The sequence below is a fragment of the Suricata suricatta genome, chromosome 15, assembly GCF_006229205.1.
Source record: "Suricata suricatta isolate VVHF042 chromosome 15, meerkat_22Aug2017_6uvM2_HiC, whole genome shotgun sequence".
NCBI lineage: Eukaryota > Metazoa > Chordata > Mammalia > Carnivora > Herpestidae > Suricata > Suricata suricatta.
In genome coordinates this window covers 56,883,846-56,907,761 of record NC_043714.1, presented here as the reverse complement: position 1 = coordinate 56,907,761, position 23,916 = coordinate 56,883,846, and the positions used below count along the sequence as shown (strand labels likewise).

The following is a 23,916-nucleotide window of genomic DNA, read 5'->3' as shown; positions in this document are numbered from 1 at the left end:
GGTGCTGCTGGGAAAGAGGCTTCTCATTATTTTCTTTAAAGTCCTACTCAGGTCAGCCCTCATGCTAAACCAGATAGGAGGTTTTGATGTATTGCACTTCCCTGTATGTTGGGTGAAATCCTTGAGCTCTGCTGCACAGTGCTGGGTTTTGTTTGTTTGCTTGCTTTAAAGCCATTTGTATCTCTTCATTGAGCTTAGTAGGTTCATCTACTGCATCTGCTCTCTGTTCCCTTACTTGATGTGTTTGTGTAAGGCATCTTTGATCTAAGCCAGTTCTCAGTTACAAAGTAGAATTGGCATAAGTTTCATATTGGCATAGTAACATAGAATGCAGTGTTTTCGAAGTTTGATTACCTATTTGTGATTACTGTGGACTTTGACATTTAGAAACCTTTGAAAGTAGTTTTATCACTTAAAATCTTACTGGCATTGCTAAATTATTGGTTGATTTAGTGGTCAACAAACATGCATGAGCTGTGTTTTCCCAAAACCTAGACATTGAATATTTCTGTTGCATTTGTGTGTTATGCTTTATTGGCTCGGAAATAATTTACACTTTTTCGAGTAAGAAGAGATGGAATTCTGTGAGAGGGTGGTTGCCTGGGCTTTGAGTCAGAGTCTGGAGTCACACTGAGTCCTGCTACTTTACAAATTGTGTCAAATAGTTTTCCTAAGAGGATTTCAGTAGTGGTGATTAGCTCGTTGGAGTTCCTGTGAGGAATATGGTCAGATAACATTGGTGGAGGGGAAGTCTGACAGAATAAGTGCTCACCAAGTGCTAGTTTCTCTCCTGATGTTTAGCTCTGCCCTTTCCCTCCAGGGCTATATATGGGTATTTTAAATATAAATTTATCATAATATATTTTAAGATAATTTGGATTGATTTGATGTAGTACTAAGTCACAAAATGAGACAGTACATCCATTAAGTTGTCTTTAATTTTCTAAAATTTAAATTAGATTATTTTGTCTTTTCCAAGTAAACTAATAAGACATCTATAAAACACTTTTTTCCCTCTTAACCTCACATATATTATCTTCAGTTTTAGACTATGCTACAGCTTTAACTCTCTGCTTTCAGCTCATTCCAGCCTAGCCAACTGTGGCAGTTCTTTTTGTTTTTCACTGAGAAATTATCTTTTAGTAGGGTTCACTTCAAATAATAAAATAAAGAAGATGATTTTAAAGACAAGGGTGAGGAATTGAAGGGGAAAGAACGCTGGCTACTTACTCTACTGAAATAAAAAAGCTTCTAATCCATTCATTGTCCTTCTCAGTGATCTTCAGGAGAACTCCTATCTCAGACTTGTTTGTTGTTTGCCAGTGTAACTCCAGATATAGCTTTTAAGTATAAAACAACATATTATTTTCAGTGTTTTCTGTTTATTTGAAGATAAAAACAAGAGAAAGCCTAACAAATGTGGTGGATTTTTGAAAGGAATCGTTCTTGGGCAGCCTGCCTCAGTTAAGACAGTTTTAGCTCTGGGCAATTTAAAATTGACTGTTTTGCAAAGAGGATATCTGGAAAAAGTGAATATGAATATGCTGGTGCCAGACTTTGAACAGCTCCTCAGCGTCGTAAATCAGGCTCTCCTTTGCTTGGGAGAGGCTTAACCAATTAAGACAGTTGTGAAGGTGGAAGAGATTTATACAACTTCAGCTCATTTTTGTAATCCTTACAAATTTTGTAGCACCACCTCAACCGCATGTTAAGTACAGCTTTTGTATTAGTAATGGGAGTTGGCTTAATAGTAACTACCAGTTTGTTTTTGAAATTCATTTGCTGTGCACTGTATTGCCTCATTCCGTAGTGAGCTTTTTAAGCTAAGAATGCTTAAAAAGTTCTTTCCTAAACGTTTCACTATACAATTCTGAGCTCTTCTGTTGGATATTATCATGATTTAAAAATAGTCCCCCCTCCTAAATAGTTTTCCTCTTGCTATTCATCTTTGGGAACTACCCTAGGAATATTTGGTTACTAAGTGAGAAAGAAGTAAATATCATTGGTTGAAATTGTTGCTTGGGCTTCTTTCTGTTAAATATGAGAATTTTAGAACAGAAGTGAAAGTCTGCCTGACCCTGGACCAATTCTACAATGATGCCTTTAAATGCTTGTTCCTTATTTCATTGACCTGCATTAACTCAGCAGTAAGGAGTTTGTGGTATGGAGGAGCCTCATCTTTTTTTCTTTTTCTTTTGTTTCTTTTGTTGTGATTCTCTTTGTTCTGAAGTGTGAGGCACTCCCGTAAATAGGAGTGAGCTTTGTCTCTGCCTGGGTGCATCTTTTGTGCTCTCCTGGTAAAACCCCAGCCCAATAAAGTGAGTCCAGCTGGGCATAAGAAGGCAAAAACATAGTTCTTTCTACCTTCCACCCACCCAGAGCTTGTGGGCTAGGACAAGGCTTTATCACAGTCACTTCCAGAACGCATGAACTTCCTCCCTTTACCTGTTACCTTTGTGTTGTAGCTAAATTGGGTCTCTTGCGTGTGCCTTAAGCACCCACCCCAGTATAACTCCCTAGAGAAATTAGCATAGCTACAAAAGCAATGATGGCATTCACCTGGGAGGTTAGAATCTGCCATGACCGTGCCTTACTTCCTGTGTAAAATTTAGTGGCACGTCACCATTTCACGGTTTTTTCCTTGTGTCTTCTGTAGGTCAGAGTGGCGAAAGTTGTGAGCTGGCCGGGCAGCTCAGATCAGTTGAGTGTTGGTAGCTGCCGGCAGCATGGTTTTGAGACCGTTTTAAGGATGGTCTGCTTGCATTTCTTATCCCTGCTTAAGTTTACCAGGATACTTCTGTAGGGTTTGGTTTTGTGCTTTTTGAAAATGTGGGTTGGAGGACGAGGAAAGGAAACCCTGTGTGGGTGATGGGAGATAAGAGTCACACGTCTGTGTCAACAGTAGACAGAGGACACAAATCTAAAAGTCTGCAGAGAAAGCAAATCACTTGGCTGGTTGTGAGTTTTTTCTTGTTCCTCAGCTTGTGTATAATAGAAGAAATACCACTTAATTAAATGTGCCTCTTTGAACTGTGTCCTGGAGACTCATGTGAATAGTCCTGGTGAGGACTGGGCCTCAGTGTGCCCAACTTTATTTGGAAGCTCCAGCACCACCTCCATGCTCATCTTTTCACGGATCCCTTGCGGTCCTTTTAAGGTCTTTTCTTTCTGGGGGTGACGCCTCCAGGAGGACATTCTTTAAGTTGTGTTTTTAATTTTTAAAGTTGGGGTAGTGAGTCCAAACCAAAATAGAGGTTATCCAGAAATTTCGCACAGAAGAGGCCCACAATATATTTGTGTAATAGTGAAATTCTAGTGCCTTGTAGATTTTCAGAAGCAATTTTATCAACTTACCTGTTTTGTTCGTGTCCCTTAAAATTTAATATTTATTTGCCATATTTAGGTCCTATGAAAACAATTATGACTTTAAAAATAAGGTGTTTTTTTTTTTTAAGGGTACCATGGTGGCTTAGTTGGTTAAGTATACAACTCTCGATTTTGGCCCGGGTCATGATCTTGGGGTTCACGAGTTTGAACCCCACATCGAGCTCTGCACTGATGGTGCGAAGCCTGCTTGTGATTCTCTCCCTTTCTCTCTGTCCCTTCAGTGCGTGTGCACTCTCTCCATCTCAAAAATGAAGAATACTTAAAAAAAAAAAAAGTTTTTATTGGAGCTTTGCAAAATCTTGTGTGTCGTGATTTTCTAAGCTATAGAAAGGGAAAATGGAAGTAGTCGTCTCCTCAACCCAACTCCCTTGCCCCCTGCCCCAAGTTCTACCAGCATAGAAGCTGTCTCTCCACTTCAGTTCTCAGAGTTAAATAACACTGGAGCAGTGTTAACTCCATAGGGCTACAAGCCTCCTATTCCCCAGTCTCTTCCTAGCTAAGAGGAACACTTCATATCATTTTTGTCCAAGGGGCTTAAAGTAGGTAAGATTCTGGATGAAGAAGGAATTTGGAGGCTTGCTACTGCTCATAGAGGTGTTTTTTTGTTTTTTTGTTTTTTTTTTAATCTTCTACATCCTGAAAATGCTATTATAAAAGCTTTTATATTCAATCTATTTGGGAAGAGACTTAGTAAGATTACTGTTTTTCATAGAAATTCATTCTTAAGTATTAATGCATGCTGGAGGCTATGATTTAGTCTATAGAAAAATTATTACTTATAATTAGCATATCCAGGTAACAGTGTGGAGTCTCAACATTTTTGTTGTGATGGGCTCTTAGATCTTTCTAGAGATGGGAAAGCTAAGCATCAGAAAACAGTCATTGCCTGGACAGTAGGATCTGCTATGGGAAAAATCTAAGCACTGGTATAGAAAGAACCTAGATTTCAAGATTCTAGGTCTTTTCTTTTTTCTACTGTTGCCAACTGAATCTAATTTCTGCTTATATTATAGCTAAATTGTACACTGACACATATTTTGGAAGTACTGATATAAAAGAAATCACCCTATACAATCATGTGTATATTGTCAATTTCTTGGTAATCTCTCCCCATCTTTTCCTCCTTGTCCTTTTAAAATGAATGGTAAATTTAGTCTGACTCCTATTTTATTTGTGATATTAGAACTTTTAAGTTAACTTTGATTAAATTTCATTTGCCAAGTTAGTGATTTTATTTTTATTTAAAAGAGGGAATCTTACAGCAGAAAGAGACCAAAGCAATGATTTGATACCACATTTATGTGGTTGATATGAATATATTAAACTAGCTGGAAAGGAGGTCTATTATGTCCCAGAGACACAAAAATTTAAATTAAAAGGTAATTGATATAAGATTGTCATATTAATTTTACACTGCTTCTAGAGGCATATTGTATATAAAAAGAAAAACTTTTTAAAAAACATATAATTCTTGAATAATTAAAAAGTTGACTGCCATATTTTATCATGAGAAATAGAACTTTCCTTGGAATTAAGCAGATTTATAATTTCTTTGCCTAGTAACAAATGTTGAAAAGTAAGATTATGCCCATCTGTGGTGGGTTCTTTTGTACTCTATGATCCTGAATCCTGTTTGCTTTATAAAACCATCGTGCTGTATAACCAAGGAAATGACAAACATATAACTTTACTTTTGCTAAAACCTGATTAAGAATTTTACAAATGAAATGATTAGATTTGGAGTTAAGCAAATATATATAGTTGTGCGTTCATTATATAATAGAAATAGCTTGCATAGTAGGTTGACTATAAAAATTTCTCCTGTATTACATATTTGCTACTCATTATTGGGCTATATTGCTTTTAAAGATTTTAATCTTTTATTATATTCTTAGTTTGCACCTGTTTTTCTAGTAATACTGCTTTAAGTTAATAATACACATTACAGTCATTAATTTAAAGGGAGTAAAAGTCTTTCAACCTTTTCATTCTATACATGGTGATTAACCTATAACTAATGAAAAATTAGTATCTCTTAGTTAACACAAAAGAACGCACAAGAAAAGAGTTCTTTTTAAAATTTAGCATATGCAGCAGGGGGCACCAAATGAAGGCAAAAATGAATTCTTCTATTTTAAGTCAGCTACAGCTTGTGTTCTGTTCATATTCTAAATAATGTGGTAGTTAATTGTTTCCCTATTCCTTTTCTTGATGATTTTAACTTCTCAGTTCTAAAATCTTGGTTGAAGAAGACATTGATAACTATTCTTGCTTATTAATTAAAATGAAATTTCTTAAAACCAATGAGTTTAGCAATTACACAAATTTTTTCTTAAGCATTGACTATTTTAAGAGTTTTGAGAAGGGAGTGAAAATCACATTTAATAAATAATTTCATTTTAGAACAAGGCATTATTATTGTGTTTTTAGTAACTTTTCTACAACATGTTATTTCATCAATGAAAAAAGAAAGCTTTGGTGATTTGAAATCATATGAAAGCTTAAATTCATTTTCTTCATATGTGAACTGAATAAGTTTTAAATCTGGAAACCTGTTCCCTATAGCTGATAAATTGTTGTGTAAAAACTCATTTCCAAAAAGGCTTGTCTTTAATATTTGTGGTATCATTAAATAGATTTTCTTTTACCCCCTCCTCCCTGTATCGTCTAGTGCAATATCAGATGGAAATGATGCGCAGCCTTCGCCATGTCAACATCGACCATCTCCACGTGGGCTGGTACCAGTCCACGTACTACGGCTCGTTCGTCACCCGGGCACTCCTGGACTCGCAGTTCAGTTACCAGCATGCCATTGAAGAATCTGTCGTTCTCATTTACGGTTAGTAGGAGTTTCCTTATTATTCTTCTCTTCCCTTAATGTTATTACTACTATTTTTGCTTTCTGTCTTTTTGCCTCTAAGAGCAGCCTGGCAGGCCTTCTCAAGTAAATACCAACCCTGTTTCTGCAGCAGCCTCAGCAGCAGCTAAGTCTAGACAGGGTTTCCTTCTTTCTGTTTATTTTTCTTGCTATCAGAGCCCTGATGTGTACATTTTGGAATGCTGGAGTAGCTGCTTCATTTTTATTCCTCCATCTCCCCTCCCTCATTTGAAGGGGCTGGTGGAACTAGACCAGATGTCTAACAAACCCCAATTGCTAGAGTGTCTGGCTCTGTACGTGACTGACCAATCATAACCCAGCGTGCCAAGTTTTTTTTTATACCTCTGACAGCAGCGTACAAAACCTGGACTGTTTCTTAGCACAAAGATTTTTTTCTTTTCGGCCTATTTAATGGTGTTTCCTCAAGCTCTCCAGACCAGATGTTCTGTGCTGTATCAGAACTGTAGGCAATTTAACAGCTTTATAGCCTTCCCCCTCCCCAAACACTCACAGTTTGCCATATCTGGCAGACTTGCATATAGTTTCCAGCTGAGAAGTAAATGTAACGTCCTGAGTATCTGTCAGAAAAAATACTAATGAATACGATCAATCTTATGAGCTGCCCCAAAATTGTTTCAGTATGTTAACAATTGGATTACAGTAAAGAACAAGTTGTTAAAGTGTACTTATATTGGCTGGAAACATTGCATCATCAGACCTTGATGAATTTTCCACTTGTTTCAATCTATTTTGGTTTTCATTTTATCACCTATTGCTAAAAGTTTCACTGTGTTAAGTTTCAGACAACATGAATGTTAACACAGGTTTTAGGCGAATATTGGCATGCCAGAGCCGTTATCATGCAGCAAGTGCTAAGCTCCCTGACTCCGGGAGTGTTTAAGCAGCTAGTTTTTGACAAAATTCGTTTCTCTGAAACCAAAAAGACACTTCTGTGATAATACTTTTTAGTTGTTTTGTTTTTAGAATCTGTTTTACTCAATCTGGGTAGTGATTCTTAGGATGGATACATTTTGTTTGCAGGGTAATTCATTTAAATTAGTCGACCAAACTGCACAACTGCGTGCAGCATGTTTTCGTATTTAATATTCATTAGTATTTTTCTTGTCGTACAGGAGAGATACAAGGTGTATGGAACATACGAGATGTTTAGTTCTCGTCAAGATTACCGGTTCAGGCTGAGGAATAGATAGAACAGCTGCATTTCGAGTTCTTTACTTTTACTTCAGGGAGGAAGTTCCTCTCCCAGTCACGAGTGGGACTATAGGGCTCCTACATTTTCACTTAACTGTTCACTGCGCTGGCTTGAGTCTGCTTCAGGTTGCGTTCTGATGATGTGCTTTCGTCTTCACTTTACAAAGATTATGTGATAAGTGACAGTGCCTGGAACCAGTGTCATTCAGGTACTGGTAGTAACAAAATTTCTAGTAAATTCCTTTCTCTTTTTCTTATTTCAGATCCCATAAAAACTGCCCAAGGGTCTCTCTCGCTGAAAGCATACCGACTGACTCCTAAACTGATGGAGGTTTGTAAAGAGAAGGATTTTTCTCCCGAAGCGTAAGTGTTTGGGAGCCTGCGAGATGTATGGGGAAGCCTTGGCTGTTTTTCTTTGAAGGTTTTAGTTTGCCACATGTATTGAGTCCATGGTGGTGGTGGTGTGGTAATGCTTCTGCCATGTGGATGGTAGACGGCTTGTGCATGGCCGAGTGCCACTTGCGCTCCCTTTCCATGTTTAAATTGTTCTTTATGGAATGTCTCGTCTGTTGTTCTCCCCATGGGTGAATTCAGTCAGAGTGGGAATTAGTTAGCTACTGGACTTGAGGAAATAAATGATTAAATAGAAGGAGGTTGGCTGAGTGACTGGCGGCCGTCAGTGTGTGAGCTCTGTCAGGATTGTGAGATGCAGGTCTTACTTCCTGAACTCCTGTTTCGTGGGGGTGGGAAAGATACAAACAGCTTAACGTGTCAGTAAGGAATGTGGCTTTTGGAAATTTTATGGTTGACAGTATGAACAGAATCAGTAAAGCTATTTTATGATCTTACATAATGGCATTGGAATATTTACATTAAAAATTTCTTAAAAATCAGTATTTTTTAATTTCCTGTTAATTATGGGAATTTTGACTTCTTATTAAAGTGTAGCTTTGACTTAATTTAGGACAGGCAGTTTTTTGCTAGTTTCCTGAAGAAATTAAGGTAAAAAAATGTTAAAACGTAACTTATGAACAGTTCCTGGGAGTGGTGGTTAGAACTAAATTATGAGAAAGGGCATTTTTACTGTGTTCTGAACCATTGTATATGGGGTATCTTATGAGTGTTCTGCTAGTTGTTAATTCATTTGTTCAGTAGGCTTTTAAAATGAACTTTCCAACAACTAGAGTATTACCCTTTTCTAGCTATTTTAAGTGTTTTAGATATAGATTATATAGCCTGACTTCCCATGATATTTACATTTTTGTATCAATGGGATTTTGAAGATAACCTGATTCCAGAGAAAGAATGTTTATTTTGCCAAGAATCTTGTGTACTGGACTTTCGAGCTCAAACTTGGATCGTTTTTAGTGTTACTCAAATCATTTGACTTCTGCTGGACTCTGTAAAACTCGTTTCTCTCCCTTTTTAAAAGAGTGGTAATGAAATGGAGATCCTGGAGAGGGCCTGTAATTAGAGAGAATCTATGAAATAGTCAATTTAACACTTACTTCTGACCACCAGACTAAAGTATTTTTAACATGCTTCACAGATTGAAAAAGGGAAATATCACCTTTGAGCACATGTTTGAAGAAGTGCCGATTGTAATTAAAAATTCGCATCTGATCAACGTCCTAATGTGGGAGCTTGAGAAGAAGTCAGCTGTAGCAGACAAACATGAATTGCTCAGTCTTGCTAGCAGGTAAGTGGGCCTGTCTGATGAAAAGTCCATTTTTGTCACTTCTGCAAAAGATTCTTTCACTCAGAATTTAATCCACGAATCAAGAAAAAAATTACCCAAGCACACTTTGAGATTCTTAAGACAGAACAACATGTAGTATTTATCCAGCCCTGCTAAGATCCCAGGAAAAAGGCCAAACTGATAAAATGAAAGTGTTTGAATACTATAATTTCTATTATAAGAACTCTCTGATGCCTTTGCTGTATCATTTTTGCTTTGATATGGTAAATGGCCATGGGAGAGGAGTTTGTTTGTCTGTCTGTTTCTTTTGGGGCTTAGCTTTATTTATCATACACTGTCCTTAGGAGGCTTATGGTATTATGTCTGGATATTTAGTAATGCTCAGGAGAAAAACAAAAATGCTTATTTGTTTTACCGGTGGCACTTGTCCTTGTTCAGATATAGACTCTATTAGTAGTTAGTGAATTTCCAGTGTGTATTTTCAACAAAATTAGAATTTTTTGAACCTGACCCTGGCTTTTGCTGTCTTAGATAGTTGGTGACATCATCTCCTCCATTGTGACTGCTTCAGCTATCTAGTTGCTAGGTATTTATGGTGTTGGTAAAGTACTGACTGAGGTGTTCCAAACATTATTTCCTTTATGGAATTAATGTTTCTTTTCTTGTGATTTATTGCTCTTAACAGAAATATAAGCAGAATCATCTGTATAGCTCCTCTTAAATGCCCATACAGGGCATTTGCTGGTGATTGCTTTGTGGTGGGAGAGTGCTAGCAGCAGACCTGTAGAAATTAAATAGGCCGAGTAGGTAGCCAATCGATAATGTATTTGTCGAAGGACCACAAGGTGTGTTTTTTTCTTAAGCACATAGTTTGGAACCAATTCTCAGTGATTTATCATATTTCTATAATCCCAGGTAAAGGGTGCACAAAAGAACATATAGACTCTGTACTTCTTTGTGGTAAGGTGAGTGGGATGCACCCGGAGGGCCACAGAACCCGGTGTTCTTCCCTGTGCTCTGGGGTGGACAGGACTGTGGGGGAAGGGCCACCACCAGCCATCAGCCAGACTCCATCCTAGAGGCCGCTGGGAAGTCTGTATAGAGGAAGGAGATGGAGACTGCATGGTAAACAGAGTATTAAGTGATACGGCCAGCTTGCAGGGCTAATTTGGCATTAAAGAGTACACTGTGGACTGCAATCATATATTCATAATAGTCCCTTAATTTGTCTCTTTTAGAAGGTCATACTTTTCTTTATTAGTTTTACAAACACATTCAGCACACCTGTATTTAAAGCATTGTGCCAAGAACATTCTTTAGCATGCAAGGTTACAATTTGATATATTAGGTATATGTGTAGTTACACAATAATTTTAAATTTATTATGTGAAAGCTTTTGCTTATATAATTTATGCCTTCACCCTTTCTCAAGCTTATTGAGCACACAAAACAAATATAGCCCTTTTGTGCTTTAACATTACCAGTGAGCTGGTCTGTAATGCCTGTTTGTCCAAAACAGCATTTATAATAGCCAAGAAAATGCTCCCAGTTTGCCATAGCAACTAAGTTCTAGACAAATATTTTATTACAGTTTTACCTTCTGTATTTTATGTGAGATAGAGAGACCCTTCTCTTCTCATGTGAAATTATTTAAAAGGTAAATTTGTGTTCCTGTTGGAAGGAAAAAAAATAAAGCAATCCTGAAGCAGTACCTATACTAATGGACTGTTATATTCACCCAAACTGATAAGACTATTTTAACAGACTGAACTCTAACCTTGTACATCTCAAAGTTTAATTTCTAACATTGAGGGCGTGCTGATGATGATCAGGTCAGTCGACATCAGAAACCGTGCTCTAGCAGCTCCTCAGACATTTTGCTTGGTCTTGCTTTTCACAACCTGTATGTGGATACCACTTCCTTGGTTTACCTGATAAATTGGTTCTAGGCTGTGAATAAAACTTACTGCATTTCCTTTCATTTAAAAAGGATCTAAATTTTAATTTTAATTTTATTGAATGGAAGTTCTGGTAATGGCTGTTTCATAATATCCTTCATTAATTTTTAAAAATGTGTTACACAGCCTTCAGCTTTTCATGCATGAGAAAGTAATTGTGTTATTTCCTCTTTAAAAAAGTAAACTAAGAGGGGCATTATGTAATAAGGATAAGGATAAATTGATACTACAGCCAGAGCAGACTTATCACTGCATGTCTTGGTTCACATCTGTTTAAGTGAGCTGTTTTTCGTTTCTTTGTTTCCATGACAATAAAAGAAAAGGCTATATTATTGAAATTCCTAACAGTACCTCCCTCGTTCAGTATTCTAGTTGGATTGGTACTGAAAAGATACTTGTAAAGTTCTTGGTAATGGACCTGATTTCCTGTGAATGTTATCTGTGAAATAGTTCGATTTTATTTTAATTCCTTTTGCCCTTCAAGACCTGTTGTGCAGATTTTTGAGTATTATTTGATGTATTTCTGAAGAACATTATAGTAATATAAATGATATGAAATGTTTAGAGGCCACAGATCTATGCTGTGTTCTTTCACTAATTACATATACTTAACAATACACAACATTAGTATTTTATATTAAAAACCTTTTGGGATAGAGAGGCTGAGTCTACTCCAGTAGAATTGCTAGAATCAGTATAGTCATTCTTCAAGATTTAAGACGTGGGAACAAATAATAGACATCTCTCTCTGAACGTGGCAGTAACTCTCCCTTCGGTTTTCTCCAATGTCATTACCCTTTCCTCCATCACCCAGTTTACAGGGTTTGTGGTGATCTTCTCTTCTCTGAATTCCTTTTGCACTTAGCGTATAAGTGACTTTTAAAAAAACTAATTGTGTGATTAATTTTAGCATTTCTTGTGTCTGTTCTAGTTCTTTGGGCCTTTGTTCTTTCATCGGTAGAAATGGAAGGGTCAACACCCTGTTCCTGAGGGCTGTCCCATCCTGTCCCTCCTGCCTTCTTGGGATCCAATTCAGTTTTTCTACACCCTCTTTCCTCAGATATCTTCAGTTGCTCTGTGCACTGGTTCTTTTCTATTATATTTATTGACTAGTTTTTTCCATTTAAAAAAATTGACAATGTTCAAGTCCTCAGAAAAATGGAAAGAGTTAAATCTAATGAACACACATAAACGTTTTGCCTGGATTTTACCAGTGGTATATCCTGCCACGTTCAGATCTCTCTTTTTATCTGTGTTCATAAATGCATGTTGTTGGTTTTTTCTGAACCATTTGAAAGAATTGCTGGCATGACTTTTAACCCCTAAGTATTTGAACATACATCTCCTAGGAAGAAGAATGTTTACACTTGTTTAAATCTCCCTCATCTTTAAGAAACAAAAATTACAAAAAGAATGCGTTTTGACCTCATGCCATTATTATCCATTTCCTTTCACTTTTTGCCTCATACTTGTTTTTATAGTCAAACGTCTTACGCTCCATCTGTTCTCTGTTGTCAGAGCTCTCACTGAAGTCATAGAGGACCTCATCACTGTTACTGGAGACTGTAGACACTTAAGCATTTATTTAGAAATACTTTATTTGGAGTGTCTGAAACTACAACTGTTCTAGGTTACTTCTCATTCTCCACAGTGAGCTCTCTTGCTCATCCCTAAATATCTGTGTTCATCAGAGTCTGTCTTCCCCTCTGTACACTGCTGGGGTGATTTCATCTTATTTCTGCGTTTTTTAACTACCTTAGGCCAGGGTCTCAGTATTTCTATTCCTGATTACTTTTGCAGTCTCCTAACTTCCTGCTTTTAACTTATTCCTCTTTTATTGTAGTAATCTTGCTAAATGCAAATTGTACTATCATATTACTCCTTTGCTTAAGTTTCTGGCTGGTTCCCCATTGGGCTTAGAATAGAATCTAAACGCACAAGTCCTTGCTTCCAAGACTCTGTGCTGTGACCCTGGTCTGCGTCTTAGTCTCGCTGCTGTCTTTCCCAGTCTTGCCCTCGGTGCAGTTCTTCAAAGCCATCGTGCTTTTCATACCAGAGTGTCTGAACACAACGCCTGCGCCCAGTATTTTCAGTGTCCCTTCCTGCCTTCCTGGTCTCCAACTCTTCTTCAAATTCTCAAAATTCACCTGTCAGATTATCTGGAAAGTCTCCTCTGGTCCTACCAGACTGTCTTTTATGCTTCTGTTACATCACTGTGTTGTGTTTGTCTGTTTACATTCCTGTCTCTCACTATGATGGGTAGAGTGCAACAGTGTCTTTCATAGTTTAATCCACAGTCTCTGATAATGACTAACAGAATCCGTATGTACTCAGTAGGTGTGTTGAAAGAGTACATTTAGATGACAGAGTAACTTTTAATCTTGACCTAATTTGGAACACAGTGTGACTATATAATCAGTGGATCTGGACTAACTACTTGGGGAAAAGAAATTACTCACCTTGACCAGTGGCCTAGACACTTAATTAGAAGGGAGTTAAAATCAAGCTGTTAAGTAATTAGAAGAAAACAGAAGCAAATACTTATCTCGTTCCCAAAGAATAAGAAGTATTTTAAAGTTAGGAAATGATTCACAAAATTAAAATGGAATAAGATAAATAGGGAATAAAATTTAATTTGATAAAACCACTTCTGCAAAAAAAAAAAAAGAAAGAAACATTTGAATGTTTGAAAAAAGAGTGTCATTAGGTCAAGTCACTGGGCTAAGGTTATGTAGGTAGTGGCAGACCTGGCTTTAGAAGGTAAATTTATTTACACACACACACACACACACACACACACACACACACACACTAGTTTTGTGTTCTTTCATTTAAGAAAGAGCCAAAACTTGGTAAAAAGAAGAATTCATTAGCTTTTGGTATACTCACCATGTTGTGCAACCATTTACTACTAATTCCAAATCATTTTCATCACCACTATACTGCCAAATAGTATCCATTAGGCAGTCACATGTTCCCTCCTTTCCCCATGCCCTGGCAGCCACTCATTATTTTCTGTCTCTATGGATTTCATTATTCTGGACATTTCACATGAAGGGAACCATACAGTAAGAGGCCTTTTGTATCTGGGTTCTGTTACATAGTAGAGTATTCTTAAGCTTTATGCGTGTATCTGGACTTCATTCATTTTATGGCTCAGTAGTATTCCATTGTATGGACATACCACAAGTTACCCATTCATGTTTTGATAGACATTTGGGGTTTTGTGAATAATGCAACTATTAACATATGTGCACAGTCTTTTGTGTGAGCATATGCTTTTAGTTCCTTGAATAAATATACCTACGAGTGGAATTGCTGGGTCATATGGTAACTTTGAACTGTTTGAGGAACTGCCAAACTGTTTCCCGTAGAAGCTGTACCACTTTCATTCCCACCACAATGTATGGGCGTTCCAGTTTCTCTACTTCTTTGTCAACGTACCACAATAGACCCTTAGCCAGTCTCCTGGTTTCTACCCTCTAGTCTGTTCTCTGTATAGCAGCCAGAGTGGTCATTTTAAGATTTAAGGCAAAATATATCACAAACATGAACAACTGAAGGGTATCATTTAATTGAGTTGAGGGGTCTCGTTCACTTTAACTGTTGTTAGTGTTTTGTCGTGCAGCTGATGGCTTCCTGTGTGGGCTTGTTTGATCTCTGTGCTCCAGCCTCCTCTTTTGGTCAGCCTTGTTCTTGTGCATTGCAGGCATTCAGCTTCTCCCAGGAAGACTTTTTTGTTTGGCTGATTCCTTCTAACCATTTGCTTTCAGCCTGTCGTCTCCTTAAAGGAATAGTGCAACCATACTCTCCAAAGTGTCCCTACCTTCTCTTCCCTTCTTCCCCACACCCAATCATTTGTAAGCTCAGCAAAGATAGAGACCATGAACATCTCATTGCATCACCATCTCTGTTTGCTAACACTGAAGTCGGAACACAATAGATGCTTAGTAAATACTTGTTTGACCTGAACGAGTGAATACCACTTGTTAACTAGTTATTTTTAGAGTACATGTATGTAGTAGCAGGCTTTACCATAGTAGGAGATAGTTGCAGGCAGAAATCAATGAATATGGTGGTCATTTTACAAACTAAGAGCATCATTTTATAAGATGATTTTAGTAAATTAGCTGTAATAGACATTTCTGGAGAGGAAAAGAAGTGTGAATGACTGAACCACACATTTTAGGAAGGGCAAGCTGAAAGGAGCCCTCTTTCTTTCTTCACGTAGCTTTGCAGAATAAATGCTGTTTTTCTTTTAGAACCTGCTGGATAGAGAAATCATGTACCAGAAGTCTTAGTGTGTTTGCATGGCTCTTCCTTTCCACGCCTCCTGATTTAAATGCTCTGTAACATATTTGGGAAGGAGGTGGTGCTAAGAAGAAAAGGTGCAAGACTGCTGAACTTTGGTTAAACTTGGTTGTTCAGAAAATAAACATTATAGGGGCACCTGGGTGGCTCAGTCAGTTAAGCGTCCAGCTTCGTCTCAGGTCATGATCTCATGGTTTGTGGGTTTGAACCCCGTGTCGGGCTCTGTGCTGATGGCTAGCTCAGATACTGGAGCCTGCTTCAGATTCTGTATCTCCCTCTCTCTCTGACCCTCCCCTGCTCACGCAAAAATAAATAAGTAAGTAAGTAAGTAAGTAAGTAAGTAAAGAAAGAAAGAAAGAAAGAAAAGAATCATTATAGATATCCTGCTAGATAGGTTTACCAGCTCCTACTCTGATATATGTGTGCTCTCACAGAAATTGAGCTATTTCAGATGCTCTGAACTCTACAGTTGTGAGTTCAGTATGGAAAGTTTAATAAGCTGATTCACATTCTTTTCTGGACCCTTGTTTTAATGTGTATGTGTGCTTTCATTCTTTTAACAAATGGCAGTTCAGTTCAATATCTCAGAAGTGTTTAGAGCAGTGGCAGAGTTCTAACTTTAAAGTGTGACATGTCAGTATGTTTATTTTACATTTCAGCAATCATTTGGGGAAGAATCTACAGTTGCTGATGGACAGAGTGGATGAAATGAGCCAAGATATAGTTAAATATAACACATACATGAGGAACACGAGTAAACAGCAGCAGCAGAAACATCAGGTTGGTGTTACGGAAAAATTCAACAGACATGGAATTCATTTCTAAGTACAGTGCTTCAAGAGTAATATTCAAAATGATCGACATTATATTTGATAACACTTTGAATATTAGCTAGTACCTATCATATTTAAAAAGGTTATTCTTTGCCTAGTATGTTTCTCACATATTATTTCTAATTTGTACTTAAAAATACCTGTCCTAAAGAATTCTGGTGTATTAAGCTCAGATTGTGATGGCCATGTTATGCAAATAAGAGATACATTTATTGAGGAAATCAGAGGCAGAAGAGATTCTGGAGTGTCACAGCCCATTTCTTTACTAACTATAATTGGTTTGGTAGTGGCTCATTGCAGCATAGTTAGCAATCTTCAGTTCATTTGAAAAACTGAGCAATTGTGATTAAGAGCAAGCAATTTTGATAGGAAATAATAGACCCACCGCTGTGAAATAGATAGTATACTACAGATAAAAACCTAGAACTACCTGAATATTCTCACATGCACGTATACACCGCCATGGCCAGTTAACCTTTTCTTTATTAGTGTTGCTTGAAGGCCACACGATTCTCAGAGTTCCTAGAATATCATTTTTTGGACTGTATTGTTCCGAAGGGTTCTTAGAGAACTTGATTCATAAATAAGTTGATCCAGAATGTTCATCTGTGAAAATGTGAGTACTGGGTGTTCATTAAAATGCACTTTACACTAAGTGTTGTTAACTGTACAATTCTCAGAATATTCTGAGAATATTACACTAAAAATTTTTTAAATATCAATGTTCATATACAGTGAAATTTCAGTACTCTTTCTACTGAGAATTTTAAAAGCACATATGAATCTAAAAGCATATACCTTTTAAAGGAAAAGACAGTGGCTGGCAACGATGGTGATGGTGAAACGCTGACCACGCGTAGCAGGGGAAGACGGCACAGAAAAGACCTCGCAGGAGTCTGTCCTGCTGCTCCCGGGGGCGGGGTACCAGCCTGTGCGGCCGCCGGCTCTAGGAGCCAACCTCACAGATGTTTCTCACCATTCTAATCTGTCTTTACATTTTGCATTTGATGTTTATTTGTACCACCACCATTCATAACCCTTTTTAGATTTGTCTGTCTTCTCTCAAACCCTGTAGTGACTATAGAAATCTTGGCCAAGGAAGGCACTCACTCCCCTTCTTTAAGAATCCAAGGCCCTAAGGTTTTTACTAGCCCAACTTGGTTTCTCTTTACCTGACCTTTTAAGGGCTGGCTGTGGGTATTTTCCCTCTCCTGTTGTAAGCAACCACTAGTGTTATCTCTTGGTTGTAATTTGCTCTACAAGTTTGTAGTTGATCCATACCTTTAGATATATCCCCACCTTCTCTTCAGAGAATCACAGGAATCTACAGTTGGAAAGTTTCTGGTGCATTATCTAAGCTAATATTCATTCTTAGCTATAGGGCTAAAAGCACAGCTAATTAGAAGTGCTTACTACTGTAATAATAATAATAGTTACAGTATTAACATCATCAGCATTGTTGTTTTGGTCAGTAGGGGTAAAGTTGAAAAAGTTCCCCAGGGGCGCCTGGGTGGCTCAGTCATTTAAGCATCTGGCTTCAGCTCAGGTCATGATCTCACGGTTCGTGGGTTTGACCCCACATCAGGCTCTGTGCTGACAGCTAGCTCAGAGCCTGGAGCCTGTCCTCAGATTCTGTGTCTCCCTTTCTCTCTGACCCTCCCCTGCTCATGCTGTCTCTCTCTCTCTCTCTCTCTCTCTCTCTCTCTCTCTCAAATAAATAAAGACAGTAAAAAAAATTTTTTTTAGGAAAAAAAAAAGTTCCCCATTGTGGTAGTTGATTCCTTTACTTATTAGAGTTAAGATCAGTGGTACTTGTAATGCCGTCATTTACCTCATTGTCATAAATAGTAAAATCACTTCCCTTCACTCACTGGTTAATGAACTTCTTTATTTAAGCCTCTGGTTTTCCACATAACCAGTTTGCCTTTTCCATATCATTATAGACTCTCAGAGCAACACTGGAGTTTCCAACAAAGGACTTCTCTTTAACTACTACCATATTCACTAGCTGCCTAGAAGCGGAAGTTACCATGGGTTACCATTCACAGAACTGAAGTTCGAATTCAGAGCAGTGGAATTCTGCTGAGTGTGCAGTTGGCAGTGGTCCCTTTTTCTCCTCAGGTGGGGACAAATAACCACATACTTTCTCCTCTGAATTTTAGTATCAGCAGCGTCGCCAGCAGGAGAACATGCAGCGCCAGAGTCGAGGGGAGCCCCCTCTGCCCGAGGAGGATCTGTCCAAGCTCTTCAAGCCGCCCCAGCCGCCAGCCAGGATGGACTCTCTGCTCATTGCAGGTAGTGTCAGCCGGTGGGAGACCTGGCTCCTTTTCTCTCTTCCCTCGGGATCAGAAGTCAGGGGAATATCTGCGAACAGAAAAATACGTCATAAAAGCTAGTGTATTTGAAATGGTTGACTGATGAATTTGAATCTGGCTCATGTAACCCTCTGAAACTTAAGAATATGTCAGTTTTTGTTATCTCTAAGGTTCTTTCTGCACTTCACTCTTGTTTATCTAAACAGTTTTTGAGAGGGCATTATAAACTTTCTCAAGTGGAACGGTGTTATTTGAGTCATCTTTCATAGAAACCTTCTCATAATGCAGAAGATCACTTAGCTTAAGCTGCTTTCTTTTTCATTACTTACTGAGCCCATGTCGGTTTGTGGATGTTTGAATTGAAAAGGATTTCCCTTACTTCGACTTAATATTGTAGCAACATGAATGTAATTCTGGATGCGCTTTGTCTGGGCGTACTTACCCTGACACTGCCTTTCGGTGGTGGCTTCTTGTGTCCTGTGCTGGGACGGGATTATACTCTTATGTAGCCTGAGAACCTTATTTCTGGGTAAATGTTGTTAAATACTGTTTCATTCAATATTTGCCTGTGAGAAATTTATTAGAGTGAAAATCCTACTCAAAAGATGATCTTCCACAGTTTCTCTATTCTGTTGATACATTTTCAATGTTGGGGGAGAATTCTAAACTGCTTAAAATTTTCTAGAATACATATAAATTAAATTTCAGAAACCAAGACATGTTTTCCTTACTTAAGGTCCAATTCAAGCAGAATTGAATTTATTATGTTTTCAAAACACATTGCACAAATGTTACATTAGATTAGATCGTGAATTCTAAGGCTTAAAGAGCAGTGGTGGAGCCCTTTCTTCACAGTGGGCTCTCTGCTTCGGCTCTGTCTTGGGTCAGAAGAGGAAGAAACCCTTAGTATTTCCAGAGCACAGACAGCAAACCACTGTACTTGTTCATATCTGGGTCAGGTAGGTCCATTTGGTTTGCAGTTCTGTAATTTGGCATCTGGATCTCCTTCGTGCCTGGCTAAGGAGTGTCAGTCCTGTTTGCTCACTTGTCTGAGTCTGTGCATCTGATCAACATCATCAGTACCTTTTGATTGATAGCTCATATGTACTTAACTGCTGTTTTTCTTTATTCTCCGTGGAACCAAGAGGGGAAGATATAGCCCATTTTCAAAAGAACTTATATTCTTTATTAGGGACATGGACAAATGAAATTGATTCTTATAAACTCTTGATTCAGAACAAAACAAAATAAAATTCTGGTGATTCTGTATTCTGCTTTTCTTGCTTGACTGGTATTTTAGGTCATTATAATTTATGGAACATTATGACTCTCTTTCTCACTTTCCCAAATGCACAGGCCAGATTAACACTTACTGCCAGAACATCAAGGAGTTTACTGCCCAAAACTTAGGCAAACTCTTCATGGCCCAAGCTCTTCAAGAATACAACAACTGAGAAAAGGAAGTTTCCAGAAAAGGAGTTAACGCGGACTCTTGAGATCACATTGGGGTACTTCATGGAAGAAATACACTTGCATATTGAAGTCTTTCCAGCTAATAATAAAATAAAAATAAATCAACCTTGACTGCTTGCTTGTTTGATTTTAGACATGTCTAGCTTTTTATTTTTGTTTTGTTTATGCTGTTTATCTCCAAAAGATAAAACAGATTCGAACAGAAGCTTCCTCAGGCTCAGACCCGCAGGCTCCGTCACCTTTTCTACGACCTCTGAGGTGCCACATTTCAGCGTCGAGTCCAGTGCTGCTTGTCCCAACTCCTGACCCACAGTCCCTGGCACTGCAGTGAGTTCTTGTGCCGTATTCAACAAATCAGGGCCCCTGGAAGGCCAGGCCTGTGTGCTTGCCCGCGCAGCCCCCGTCCCCAGGCCTCGAACCGCTTGCCGCGCTTGCTGCTGGCCTGCCTTTTCATTTCCACAGGTGATGGTCTGCCAGGCTCCATGCTCATAGGTCATTAATCGGGCCCTAGAATTAAAAAAAAAAAATTCACCAAAGCAACCATATTTTGTATGAAAAAGAAATTCTGTGTATTTTTACTTAGGACTTCATGTTTATCTTTCCATACCATGAAGTATAATTCTGCTGACATCATGTTTTATAAGTGGGGAAAGAAGAATTGCAAATATAGTACTACATGGGGAGAGGGGGCTTTTAATTTCAGATTTGAAAGATAATCAGAAATCCTGCTGTGTGGAAGGTCAAAATCGGTGCAATGTACAGCAGGTGGAAGTGTGCCTGTGAGACTCCGTAGCAGTTTTCATCTTGAAGACGTAGCCCATAGGAAAATGATCAGAAAGAATGGATAAGGGAAAGGGGAGTAGGGAAGTCTTTTTTTTTTTTTTTTCTTTCCAGAAACCTTGTTTTGGAGGTACCACTGAGGCTCTGGGATCAGGCAGCTGAATGGAAACCTGACCCTTTTCTCTCTGAGATGTACTCAGGTTGCTTACCTTCTATATGCTTCACTTTCCTCATCCAAATGAGATGCAAAAGGGGGACAGGCATATTGGGTGTGACTGTTGAAGAAGTCGGTTGAAGATTGGGGTGAAGTGCATCGGACAGGAGTTGGTACGTGGCGAGGCTCAGTGTGGGCTGTGGTGAAAGGTACACTCTCAAGGTCTCTGTTCAGGATGTTAGGTTGTTAGCAGGCTTTTGCTTTTCAAGTGCTGTGGCTCTTGAACATTCTAGAATTCAGGTACTTGCTCACATGAATTAATTTTTCTAGGATAAATTCCTAAAAGTGGACTTACTGGTCAAAGACTATAAAATTCTAAGGCTTTTTAAATGTATTGCCTTCAAGCAGTTGGCACTCCTACCCATGCTGCTGCCTGATTTGAATCAGCCCATACCAGAGTGTGGTCATATTAGATAGAGGAGATGTATTGATAAATAAAACCGGTCCTGTTCTCTGTCCTTGTGGATTGTATACTCTGTTGGTGTATTTCCTTGCATTCGAATTGCCTAGATTTGGAATTCTATTGTGAGTTAAACAAAGCACACTTACAATATCAATGAGCAAACTAAAAGGAAGGAAAATCCTTTCAAACATGACCTTAATTACTGTTTTCCTGATGGTGTAAGATTAACAGGATTCAATTATATTTTTTAAAGATGTGGTTATTTCTTAAATTCCATATGATTGTTTAGATACCCATAACTCATAGTTACACATAACTCAGTAACACACTTAATGGAAGATTTCAGTAGTTTCTGGGTTAGGAACTACTGTAGTGGGAAAAACTGTTTAGGGAAACATGTCAATGGAAATAAATCTGCACAGTATGTAGTGTTAGGGAAGAGCTTCTGTTCGGCATTTGATTTGAGTGCTATATTCTGACATTTTTCAGGAACAAATACGTATGGTTCATCTTCTATAAATATTTGCAGTTTTTTCAAGTTGGAATGAGAAAAACTCACAAACTGAGTACCGGGTCTAATAAATCATTCACTTACCCAAGAACAAAAAGACAGAAAAAGCTAGCATGTTAATCTAATGGAAAATTAAATGTGACAAACCAAAAAAGTAAAATATACTTGAATGTGACCCCATAATCATTGTTAATGCTTTGTAAGGTTCTGGAAGACATAGGATTATTCTTAATTGAAAATACCTGAGAGAATGAAACTTCAGCCTGTCCCAGATACCTTATTTTTTTAAATATTGAGGTAAATGAAAATAACCTTTTCCTCCATTTTTGGAAGCTTGGAAATTTGGATGTGGTTATCTAATATATATATTTTTTTAATTTCAAATTTTAGTATTTTCTAAAGTGTTTTACATTGTTTACACTGTGTTTTTGTAATACAGTCTTTGGAAAACCTAAGTGAAACCTTCATTTTCAAACCATACTGGCATTGAATGCTGGTGTGGATATTGGAGTGTTGTGAGAGAATTATTTGAATTTTAAACTCTATTTTATAGTAAACATTTCTCATTCATATTAAATATATACCATTTATTAATTTTCCCCCTTAATCTCATTGGACATCTTTGTCTGTGGTCTGTCATAGAAATGGGGCACGGGTGTTTAAACAGAAAATACTAACCTGGGGTCAGTGCTGAGAGGGCTTATTTTAGCAAATGACTCAAGTGCCCACCTGGAGAAAGCACAATCAAGTTGTCTGTGCCTCGGACAGTGCTTTGGTCTAACTCAACGGGGATTCCTTTTGTTGTGACAGTGGTTAGTAGGTAAATAGGGGAAGAATGAAGATCCCAAACCTCTTAAATTAATATTTATAAAGATGAAAGAGAAGCAGTGGGTGGTTTCTGCATTCCGTAGCTGCGCAGTGGGGAAGTTAGAACTGGCTTACTGTGTGGTGACTTACAAATTAGAGTTTGAGCCTCTTTGCATGGATTGGAACAGGGATTTATCTGACTCCAGATTCTTGACACAGGAAGGGAGGGACTGGGGAGCCAGAGCTACCGGGAAATCACAGTTTGTTGGAGCAGACAGCTGTGGCCTGATACCCATTGACTTGAGCTTTCTTCTTACATAGAAGAAAGCCTTACATAGAACACATAATGGCTATATCAAAGTCTCAGTAGTGATTTTAGGGATAAAAATCCTGGAAGCAAAAATGGTTTCCAAGAGCCACTGCTCCCAGTTTGGGGAGTTTGGGCCAATCCATAGGGGTTTGAGCTGTCCTAGACAGTTCTTTGATCACCTGTATTCTTGTTCTCAGAGGCTAAATCCTCACATCTTTCATCATATGATCAGTTTATTAGAGTCACAATTTGATTCTGTGTGATTGATGTTAATACCAATTCAATTTTCTTACAGCTGTGGGTTAGGCAACCCATTTTCAGTTCTTTGAATTGATGGCAAACAGTCTACCAAAGATTGGATGTAGCCTCAGAGTCTTACTAATTTAAATATCCCCTGGAACATTCATTCATGAGTTGAGGGGATAGTAGATGGAGTACTGAATCCATGTTTATGGTAGGGCTTGCTGGAAACCCTTTTCAGTAGGCTGCAGATACATATTTAGTTTTCTAAGTATCTTTCCCCCTCTTGGGGAAGGGGGGAAGCTAAGAAAATTCTAATCCACTGGTGTTACACTATTAAAATAAAAATGACTCTTTTTTAATCCCCAAATTACTGTTTTTACATTTGGGCAAAAGTGAAGAACTCTAGCACTTCTTTATCAGACTCGTAACAATACAGGGTGGCTCTCCTTTCTCCTTATTTAAAGTTTAGTTGATTGCAGCAGGAAAATATTGCTTCTGGCATTTGTGTCAACCGCAAGACATAAACTCAGGTGTCACTTCTATTTCCTTCAGTAATATTTTTTTTTCATTGACCCCTCTCCA

General features: G+C 38.1%; 1 protein-coding gene across 1 annotated transcript in view; it reads left to right on the top strand.

Moving 5' to 3' along the window:
* The window catches only part of EIF3H (eukaryotic translation initiation factor 3 subunit H), a 95,440-nt gene extending 75,263 nt beyond the window's left edge, over window positions 1–20,177 (top strand). Inside the window, exons 3-8 of the mRNA XM_029923800.1 lie at window positions 6,059–6,226; window positions 7,741–7,840; window positions 9,027–9,176; window positions 16,105–16,225; window positions 18,441–18,573; window positions 19,950–20,177. Coding sequence (XP_029779660.1) covers window positions 6,059–6,226; window positions 7,741–7,840; window positions 9,027–9,176; window positions 16,105–16,225; window positions 18,441–18,573; window positions 19,950–20,047 — 770 coding nt within the window. The 3' untranslated portion in view covers window positions 20,048–20,177. The remainder of the gene's footprint in view (window positions 1–6,058; window positions 6,227–7,740; window positions 7,841–9,026; window positions 9,177–16,104; window positions 16,226–18,440; window positions 18,574–19,949) is intronic.
* The last annotated feature ends 3,739 nt before the right edge of the window (window positions 20,178–23,916 follow it).